Below are 11,392 nucleotides of genomic sequence, written 5' to 3'. Positions count from 1 at the left end.
TGGGTAAGTTTTTCTTTCCCTTTACCTGCACCACATAGCACCTGTGAGCCAAGGCTCAGCAAGAAAACTTATTACTGCATGTATACAAATAATATTAAATGACCATGTAATCATTCTGGGGTCTTGCGCCCTGGATTTTTGACTATTAAGTTGTTCTAGGGACCAACGCTCTAAAGAGATGACTAGTAAGTCATTCTGGGGTCCTGCACCCTAAATAGATGACTAATGAGTCTCTCTGGGGTCCTGCGCCTTGAATAAATGACTAATAAGTCTTTCTGGAGTCTTGCACCCTAAGCCATGTGACTGTCAAGTCACCTGAGCCTTTTAGCCCTGACTCTAAGTAACTAGTCATAGACTAGCCAAGCGTTTTATTTTTCTTCGACCAATAGGTCGGTCAAGCATTTAATGCTCATGCAGGACTAGCGCTTAGTACTATTTTTTGATCCCATTGTTATTACATAAAAACATAAAGAAAACTTAAACATTTAGTTAATTGTTCAAATACTAAATGCGAAAAACATAATTACATAAATGAAAAGACTCAAAAAATATAAACTTCATCCTCGATCTTTTCCAGTTGTTCATTCATTCACTCCTCTCCCAATACACATGCCAAAGTTGCCATGAATCTGTCCCGCCTTCCAAGCTTATTTTCCTGACCATCTAAAATAAAAGGAATGAGCCTAATGCCCAGCAAGAAAAATCTACTAAAACATGCTATAAAACATAAGACTAAAAACATATATCATATAAACACATGACTACATATTAATGGTCATTAACTCATTACCGTAGCATGTGATAAAACCATTTTGGTCATCTGTCTACTAATCGAGGTAGGTAAGATCACAAAATAGTATATGATAAACCATCTAGGTCCTCTATCTACTAATCGAGGTATGTTTAATCATAACTCTAATCTACGATAATGATAAATTTTTTGGAATCTATTTGCTATCTAAGCAACTATATTTCCCAAGTGACTACAACATAGATCATATACATACATATAAACATAAACATAACATAGCATATAAATATATCATAACACATACAATCTAACCTATTTTCCTTATTTTCCAAATGCATTAATCAGCTGGCTATACCCGTTAAATTCAAGATGTCAACATGGAAAATGTATACTGGGCAGGAAGACCCAGTATCCCACGTCCACAACTTTGAGTTGCAAACTGACCTCCAGGGGGTTCAGGATGATGCTAGGTGCAGGATTTTCCCGGCCACCCTATCAGAAACTGCCCAGCAATGGTTTTTCAAGCTACAGTCAGGGTCAATCACGTCATGGGATAGTTTTGTCCGCATATTCTATTCTCAGTTCTCATCGGCAATGCCCCTTCCAACCAAGCCAAATGATTTGGTGGACATAAAACAAAGGGACAACGAGCCTTTAAAAGACTACATTCAACGTTTCATGCAAGAGGCCACCAGAGTGAAGTCCCTTAGTGATGATGGTAAGTTGATAGCCATCATTTCGAGAGTCAAGGTAAAAAGTCTATTCTGGAGTAGCTTGAAGAGGAAGTCAGTGATAAACGAGTTTTAGACTTGTTTACTATGTGTTTTTCAGGTAAAGTATTAGGTGTTTGTTTTGCTTTGTTCTATTTTACGCTGGTTTTTGTATGTTTTCAGGTGTCGAAGGGCTTAGGTGTGGAAACATGGTGAAAAAATCGACAAAATGACAAAAATTGGTGGAAAACGGTGTTTCGGAGCACTTCTTGCGACCGCAGAAAGGGTGTTTTGCGACCGCAGGAATGACATCCTGCGACCGCAGGATACGTCTACAAATGAGAAAAATGCAGATTTTTAATTAAGGGTGTTTTGATCCTTTCATGTTTAAAAAAACGCTAATTAGGTTTAAATTACGATTAAGGAGAAAAAAGGAGGCACTTTTTGCAGACCTAGACTGGGAGAAGAGGCTTAGGAGTGCTTTGGGATGAAGATTGGATCTATCATTTAGAGTTTTTTTTCTTCTCTTTTTATTTTTCAGTTTTTGTTAATTTCATGTTTATGGATTTCTTAGTGATGAACATGAACTAAATTCTATTTAGGGTTTTTGATTGAATCTCTTGAATCTTTATTATGAATTAATGCAACTTTATAATTTCTTCTTCATCTAAGATCTATTCAATTTGTATTTATTATGTATATGATTGATTGCACACATTTTACATGCTATTTATGAACTTAAATCAAAATCTGAGAAGTGAGATTTGGATATGCTAAAATTGAATAGACACGGATTTCAATTTAGAACGAGAGTATCAAATTGGTCTATGTGATTTAGGGCTGAGTTCATTGCTTCCTATTGTTTAGATTTCTCATAGAGATATAGAGAATTTGCATTAGGTCGAGTTTTATATTTCTTAACCTGAATATTTAACACTTTTGCATGTCTTTCATCTTAATGAGAAGAATTATCTTTGTGATTGCATTAATGAATAATAAAGTGGATAGTAGAGGAGATTAGAATCCCTAATTTCTTATATATATTTGAATCAAGTTTGCTGCAAGATTATTGTTCTTTGTTGTTTTTCATTTAATTATGTTATTTATTATTTTAGATTTAAAAATTCCAATTTTTGATTACCAAATAGAAAGTAAAATAGACTATTGGTACTTGATAATTAGTCTCTGTGCGAACGATATCGGTCTTACCGAAATAAACTACAAAAACGATTATGTATACTTGCCTAGCTTTAATTTTCGCAACAGTCAGCGCGCACCACTCAAGAATTCCTTGATAGGGCAGAAGAATTTATCAAGCTAGAGGAAGTTGAACGGAAGGTGGATAATCCTACCCAGGAAACTGCCGAGCAGGAGAAAACAAAAGCTGGGAACACCACCAACCTTACAGAAGGAAGTAAAAATGGGGGCAAGAATGACAAACGCGGTAATAGAGCTGGAGGTGACAGTAACCAGAATAATAATAAGAAACCTAAGACCACCAAGCCGCCAAAATGGCGAGAATACGTGCCCAAATTTGCTACTTACACTATCCTGATGGAGTCTTGAGCTGATGTTTTCAATGCCACCTAGGCAGCAGTGCCTTACAAGAGACCACCACCATTAAGGAAAAACGCTAGTAGACAGGATATGAATAAATTTTGTTGGTTTCACAATGACTACGGTCATGAAACCAATGAATGCAATCACCTAAAAGAGGAAATAGAATTCCTCATTCGGGAAAATAATGTTAATCTAAAGAGGTATATATGACCGACCACCGACCCACAGCTTCAACAACCTCCTCAGCAATAGCCTCCCCAACAGTATCAAAGCACTCAACCACTCCTACCACCATCAGTTCCTGGGCGGCTAGATAGGATCTGTGGAAGACCACATTTGGCCGGTAACAGTGGCAAGGCATGAGAAAGATACGCCCGATCCCTTAGACACGAGCGAGAGGAAGATGTACTGGCTATCCACGACCGTACTCCCAAACAACCTCGATATGAATGTGAACCCATCACATTCAGTGAGGAAGACACAAGTCATGTACATCATCCACATAATGACCCTTTGGTGGTAGATGTGCAAATCGCCAACATGATCGTGGCTCGAATGATGATTGATCACGGCTCATCAGCCAACAATTCTATTCAAGAATACTCTAGAGAGGATGAATTTAAGCATTAGATACTTGGAACCATGCGAGCAGCTGCTGTATGGGTGTACTGGGAATGGCATGGCCCCCACAGGAAGCATAAGGTTGCCTTTAATAGTAGGGATGGCCCCTAAAAGCAACACGATAACTGCTTTGTTCGTGGTGATTAACATCCCCTCTCCGTACAACGCCATGATGGGCCGACCGGCCCTGTATGACCTCCGAGTAGTCACCTCAATTTTCCACTTATTACTCAAATTCCCTATCCAAGCAGGTGTAGGATGTCTTAAGGGAAACCAACTTGTGGCCAGAAAATGTTATAATTATCAGTTAAAAAGGCAGGCAAGGCAGTCTGTACTGCCCAACCTGCAGGGCCCAGTCACCAGAAATAGGATGCAGCCCAAAGCAGGGGAGATGACATAGACCCTCATTTTGGGGATACTGATACAGGGGTGGGTCCAGTCAAAGAATTAGAAGAGGTCCCACTTGACCCAAATTACCCGACCATGGTTGTCAAGGTAGGGAAGGGTTGTCTAGGTACATAAGATCTACTTTGATCCAGTTCCTATGGGACAATCAGGATGTATTCGTTTGGTTACATGATGACATGGTGGGGATCTGCCCAACCATTATAAGCCATGTCCTCAACATTGACATGGAACACTTCAAGCCCGTACAACAAAAGAGGAGGTTACTAGATTAGACGAGGGCAAAAGCATTAAAGGAGGAAGTGGAAAAGCTTTGAAATAACAACTTTATCAGGGAAGCTTTCTACCCAATATGGGTGTCCAATCCCGTATCGGTGCCGAAACCTAACAACAAGGGGAGGGTGTCCATATATTTCACCGATTTAAATAAAGCATGCCCCAAGGACTGCTTCCCCCTTCCAAGAATTGACCAACTGGTGGATGCTACAGCCGACCACAAAATTTTAACCTTCATGGATGCCTACTCGGGGTACAACCAAATGAGCATGCATCCACCCGACCAGAAGCATACAAGTTTCTGCATGGATGTGGGGTTGTATTGCTATAGAGTAATGCTATTCGGCTTGAAAAATGCTAGCAACATATCAGCGACTGGTAAACTGTATGTTCAAGGACCAAATAGGGAATAACATGGAAGTTTACGTGGGCGATATATTGGTAAAATCCAAGCAGGCTGAGGGGCACATTGAGGACTTGGAGGAGTGTTTCAATATCCTAAGGCAGTACAAAATGAAATTAAACCCCCTAAAATGCTCCTTTGGTGTGGGGTCGGGAAATTTTTGGGGTTCATAGTAAGCTCTAGGGGAATAGAAGCAAACCCCGAAAAGATAAAAGCACTGCTGGACATGCCCTCACCAGCCAGGATCAAAGACGTGCAAAGCGTAACAGGACGCATAACAACACTCAGTAGATTTATGTCTAAATCAAATGATATGTGTATTTCGTTTTTTAATATCCTCAGAGGCACAAAGAAATTTGAATGGATTGAAGAGTGCGAACAAGCCTTCCGAGCTCTAAAGCAGCAGCTGGCACAACTCCTGATCCTTTCAAAACCTCTAGAGGGTGAAGAACTATAAATATGCCTGGCAGTAACTCAACACGTTGTTAGTGCAGTCCTGATCAGGGAAGAAGACAAGATACAACATCCTGTCTACTATGTTAGTAAATGGTTGGTTGAGGCCAAAAGCAGGTACCCTCTACTTGAAAAATTAACTTACTGCTTGCTTTTGTCTTCAAGAAAACTTCGCCCGTATTTCCAAGCTCATCCAATCAAGGTTCTTACCGACCAACCACTGCGCCAAGTCTTGCAAAAGTCAGACACCTCTGGTCGGTTGCTCAAATGGTCTATAGAGCTCGGGCAGTACGAGATTACCTACCAGCCCCGAACAACAATTAAAGGTTAGGCTCTTGCAGATTTTGTAGCTGAGTGTACCAGAGTACTAAAACCAGATGGATTCATAGCCGAGCAGTCATCCAAGTCTGAACTACCACGCAGCACGAATGCTGCGCAGAATGTCGGACACCCAGAATCCAGCACTATTGATTCGAAAAAAAGAACAAAAAGCTTGGAAACTACATGTAGATGGCTCGTCTACCGACCAATTTTTCGGGGCCTGTCTCACTCTAATTACCCTTGAAGGGCAACACGTCCATTGTGCACTTCATTTTGGATTTGAGGCATCTAATAACGAAGCAAAATACGAAGCACTAATTGCGGGCCTAAGATCAACTAAAGAAGTGAAAGCTAAATCCTTGGAGATATATAGCGACTCGCAGCTAGTTGTCAACCACGTCCTTGGAAAATATGTTGCTCAGGGAGACAAAATGATGGTCTATCTGAGTAAAATCAAAGATTTGCTTGCTCAGATTAAGAGATACACCATCCAACAAATACCTAGAGAAGAAAATACCACGGTAGATGCACTGGCTAGGCTGGCCAACAGTGTCGTGGTGGACAAAGCCAATTTGGTCCCCATTGAGTATTTAGACCGACCCAGTATCAACCTGCCAGAACCAGTCCTTCTAATAGACAACACTCCATCTTGGATGACCCCGATTGCAGTTTATCTAGAGCACAAAATCCTGCCCAACGGTCGTAACGAGTCTAGAAAATTGATAAGGAAAGTTACTCGGTACCTTATCCTGGGCGGGGTTAAGTACAAAAGAGGATTTTCCATGCCATTGCTCAGGTGCGTCAACCAAACAGAGTCAGGACGACTTCTTGAAGAGGTACATGAGGGTTTCTGTGAGAATCATGCTGGGGAGCAGAGTCTATCTAAGAAAATTCTAAGGCAAGGCTACTTCTGGCCAACTATGAATGAGGACTCCATTTGCATGTTAAAAAATGTGACAAGTGTTAGAGATTTGCAAAAATCCCCTGAGCAGCCCCAAACGAACTAACACAGATGCAAAGTCCATGGCCCTTTGCCATTTGGGGGATCGACCTTATTGGTCAGTTGCCAAAAGGAAATGAGGGAGTATAGTACGCGGTAGTAGCAGGGATTAGTTTACCAAATGGACGGAGGCCGAGCCGCTGGCAACCATCACTTCCAAGAAAGTATTGGACTTTGTGGTAAAGAATATATTTTGTAGGTTTGGTCTACCCCACAAAATAGTGTCTGACAGTGGCATGCAATTTGACAGCTAGTTATTTACTGATTTATGCACTAGACACAACATCACAAAAAGCTTCTCAGCAGTCTCACACCCACAAGCAAATGGACAGGTAGAAGCTGTTAACAAGACTCTCAAAGATACTCTGAATAAGCATTTTGAAGAGGCTAAGCGAAACTGGCCATAGAGAAACCTGAAGTACTATAGTCCTATAGGACTACCGAGCGAACAACTACTGGAGATACCCCCTTGCAATTACATACGGGTGTGAAGCGATGCTGCCCATAGAGGTGACTCCATCGTCTCACAGGCGCACGACATATGACCAGGATGGTAATCACCAGCTTTTAGCTGAATCCTTGGATCTGATTGAAGAAAGACGTGAAAAGTCCAACATACGCCTGGCCGCCCATCAGCAAAAAGTTGCCTGTACTTTAATTATAGAGTTAAGGAACGAAAATTTGAAGTAGGAGACCTAGTCTTACGAAGAATATTCCTAGAAACTCGAGATGCTTCAGCATGAGTACTAGGCCCCAGCTGGGAAGGCCCTTACCAGGTTACAAAGATAGTACCGCCCAACACATACAAGCTAGCGCGATATAACCAAGATCTCCAACTAATATCTGTCCCCCATTATTGGAATGGGAAATGCCTAAGGAATTACTACCAATAAGATTGCTTTTAAGTGATCATTGACTGGCTGGTACAAGCACGATTGCCCTTACCACCGACTAGCCAAAGTTAGTTTTATTAATTATGTACAGGCACGATTTGCCCATTTATTGTAATAATTAATGTTTATGAATGTAAGCTACTTTGTAGCGACGCAACTTGTATGGTTAATATTTAATCAAATAAGACTCGTTTTTTCCATTTTTACAAGCCTTTTTTTTTTACAATGATTACCTTGCTAACTAGTGAATTACATCACGGATTGTTAGCAGTGTATGAAACCTTTGCAGGTTTTGGCAAACCCAAGTGGGCCCGAATAGGTTATTATGAACAACTCTGGTAAATTATCAAGTGACCAAGAGGATGACCCAAGAGTTATGAATCCCGCTCGGTCACTTGGGGGGCACCATAGTCATACATGGACAAGAAGAGAAAAAAAAGAGCGTAATTAAAAGGACTTAGAAGCGTTAATTTTTATTAATGTTAAAGTGCTTGCTCGTGCTCGGTATACTAGGCAACAAAAAGAGCCATAAAACAATTTCTATAGATAGGGTTGAACAATATTGTTTACAACTCGTTCGAAAAAATTGATTAGCTCTGATCAACAGACAAATCCGCCCAACTCCAAAATGAGTCGCACAACTTCAAACAGAGCCGCATAGCTCCAAAAAATAGTACACACCAAGCAGTGATGAAAAATAAAGTACAAGCAGATACATACCCAAGTAAAAATATCATATAGACAGGTGTCAAAAGGCGTTCGAGATTAAAAGTTGCTCAGCTCAACTGGTGTTTCAACAAAAGGAAAATAAGTGTGTGAGAATAAAGACTACTCGACTCAGTCACTTTTGTTCAAACATAGACTATACATATATAGAAAAAGACAGATAGAGTTTTCAAGAGTTAGGGATGTGTTGCTTGGGCTCAACAACAGGAGTTTCGGCTGGGAGATTGCTGGACTGGTCCGCAGGAGTTGGAACCTCAGTTGAAGAACTTGGGTCAGATGGCAAGACATCCTCTTCAGGAACTATGACAACTGGCTCAGTGGGTGGCTCAACAGTCTCTGGTTGGAGATTGGTAGTTGCTCGGTAGGTACGGCCGGAGCCTCGTTCTTCTCCTGCTCAATGCAGTACTGCATGAGCTCAACGTAAACTTCTCCCAAATAATTGAAGTTCACTACTTTGTTACAAACCCAAAAATCATAGAAAGTCCAAAATCCTTCAAAGCCTTAGCATTAGTAGCCCGATCAGATTTTTCTTGCTCAGGAGCCTTTGCCAGTTTATCCTCCTTTTCCTGGGCGGCCTTCTCAGCAGTAGCAATCTTTTCCTTCAGCTCTTCGATCCTCCTCTCCAATTGGTTAACATCAAGGTTCCTCTACTCGGCAGCATTTTTAAGACTCTCATTTTCCTTAGTAACCTGTTGGGAGGTCCGTTGAAGATTCTGAACTTGTTCGAACAACTCATTAACTTGCGAGGTTTTGTCTTCAGACTCCTTAACCAAGCCAATCACCTGCTTGCTCACCCTTTTGGCATGATAATGAGCATAGCTAAGGACCAACATACCCTGCAGCATGAAATATGAAAACTAAGAACAAATGACAGACAAGGAAAATCAATTAGCTCCAAGAATGCCAAATACTTACCCAAACAACATCTTGAAGGCCAGTATTGGTGATATACTCCAAGGACTTGGTACTTAGATTAGTCATGAAGCCAGATTGGGTAGAAGACACCCTTTTTGCATGGCCTTGATGAATGGCTAAGGCCTTCTTTAAAGGTCCATCAAAACTCCTCGGCAGGGTCCTCAACAACACCCTCTGGGACTCTTCTCGGGGGGCTAGACCTTTGCGCAGGGGACGAGTGAATAACCTCCTCAGTCTGAGGTCCCTTGCCTTGGCAGATTTGCGAAGTAGAGTCTACGACCGTGACCTTTTCTGAGAAGGAGTATGTTCAGGGGTCCTAGCAACCTACTCGGCAGGTTCATCAGGAGAGTCTGTCTTCTTGCGTTTGGCTGGGGGAGCTTCACTGCTAGGGTTGGTGGCATGCTTATGAGTAAATTTCTTAAAGAGCACAAATGACATATCTACAAATCAAAATAAAAGGTTAGTAAGGCGCCGAGCAGCATTGGAACAAGCAGAAAATTATAATTACGAAAGAATGAAAAGAAAGTTATATAAAGAGAGTGAAATCATCATCTTCGTTCCCCCCCCCGAGTAGCCGACTGCTCTGGGCAGTGCTCCTCATCACTGTCTGAGGACCTTGAGTTTAAATGCTCCACTTCAATCTGCTTCCCCTTTCCAGACTAGGGGCAGTGGCAGCTTTTGGAGCACTATGATCAACATGCTCTCGGATGACTACCCCTGCTGAGCTTTTTGTTTGGTGGGCCACGCAAGGTCTGGACATAGGTACAAATAGCCTGTTTTTTTTTTAGATGGCGAAGAATTGGGTGACTTAGTACTAGGCGGGTGCTTCCTAGGCGACTGCCTAGTAGGGGTAGCACCCTTGGCTTGCGTCTATGGATGTGGGTAAATCCCAACATTGGTTAATTTCTCTACGGTGGTCAGGGCCACCATGTCTTTAAGGTCAGGGTTCATGGCAGCCAACCTACGAGCCTGTTTAGCCATCTCCCGAGTAGGGGCCGGACAACTAAAGGGACCATTGCATTGAAAAGATAGGTGGGTGGCGACAATATTTTCAATAAAGAAGTACTGGTTAGCATACTCCCCAACTTTGGAGATGTTGTCCGTATTGGCTAGGTAAATATTGGAATCCCTATGGATGAAATAGAAATACCTCGAACAACCTTGCCGGGGACTATATTTGAGGTCAAAGAGGTAATTAATTTCGTGGGCAGAAGGTACCGATCAATTTAAGGATTTTTACAATACGTAAAGGGCGAAAAGAAACCTAATGCCCTTGGGAATGATCTGGGTTGGGCAAATCCCAAAATAATCAGCCACACTCCGAAAGTATGGCTGAAGAGGGAGAGTGGTCGCAGCAGTTATATGGAATCGGCTCCAGGCACAGAATTGGGGCCCGTGGTCATTGGCAGTTTGATAGGCAGAAGGCTTGATGACAGATACACCCTGCAGCTTAAAATGGTCCTTCACGTTCTGTATTTGTTTAATGGAAATAGTACTAGTAGGAGCCATATAGAGAGGACCTTCTTCCTTCTCGGCCAACGGGTTTAAGGATGCCTCAGTATAAATCTCCGTAGCATACTCGGTCTCAGAATCTTCTTCCTGTCCTGAGCCACTAGGCTCTTCCTCGGGGGGTGATGCCTCTCTGGAATCCCCTCCAATAGTGTGCCGTGACACGCGAGGATCTTCTTCATTTGAGCTTCGAGTTGTATTTTTGGTATGAGCCATTGTAATGGAAGACACAGTGATGGAGTTCGGTGATCAGCTCCCCCGAGTAGTCTGCGCACACAAGAAAAATGGGAAAATGAGGTGAGAGCACCGAACAACACCGGTCAATATAATTTTTTTAGGTTATACCGACCAGATCAACGGCACAATATACCACGCAGAAGGAGGACAAGATCAAAAGTGAAAGAAACCGAGAAAATGAAGGGTTTTCCGAAAATTTTATCAGAGAGCAGTTCTTGGTGTTCTTCGAGAACACCAAACATAAATCTACCAAAATGGGTTGTACAAGAAATGGATTTTTGTAAAATCAGAAAATAAAACAGGTTACCCTTTATAAGAGCTACTCAAAGCAATTTTTTATTTACTGATTCAAACAACATTCATGCTAGAAATCCAAAGGTTTGGCAAAAACAAAACCCATGGCCACAGAGAAAAACAGAAGTATTTTCGCATAAATCACAGATATACCAAGGAGGAAAACGAAGAACTTACTGGTAGTAGGTCTGCAAGGGTAACACGAGCTGAAAAGCTTCGGTGATCACGGGCTGGGCACTGGTCGGTGTAAAAACTCAAAGTTCACAAAGAGGGAAGTTCTGAGCGTTTGGGGAGTTTGAAAGGAGAAGAGACTGTAAA

At 41.8% G+C, this 11,392-nt stretch overlaps 1 protein-coding gene across 1 annotated transcript; it reads left to right on the top strand.

The window, feature by feature from the left end:
* Positions 1–1,135: 1,135 nt before the first annotated feature.
* LOC133780035 (uncharacterized) lies at positions 1,136–3,027 on the top strand. The gene is made up of 2 exons (XM_062219918.1): positions 1,136–1,501; positions 2,728–3,027. The coding sequence occupies exons 1-2, from the start codon at positions 1,136–1,138 to the stop codon at positions 3,025–3,027; spliced, it is 666 nt and encodes a 221-aa protein (XP_062075902.1).
* The last annotated feature ends 8,365 nt before the right edge of the window (positions 3,028–11,392 follow it).

This window comes from Humulus lupulus, chromosome 5 (genome assembly GCF_963169125.1).
Source record: "Humulus lupulus chromosome 5, drHumLupu1.1, whole genome shotgun sequence".
Lineage (NCBI taxonomy): Eukaryota > Viridiplantae > Streptophyta > Magnoliopsida > Rosales > Cannabaceae > Humulus > Humulus lupulus.
This window is presented reverse-complemented; position numbering and strand designations above follow the sequence as displayed.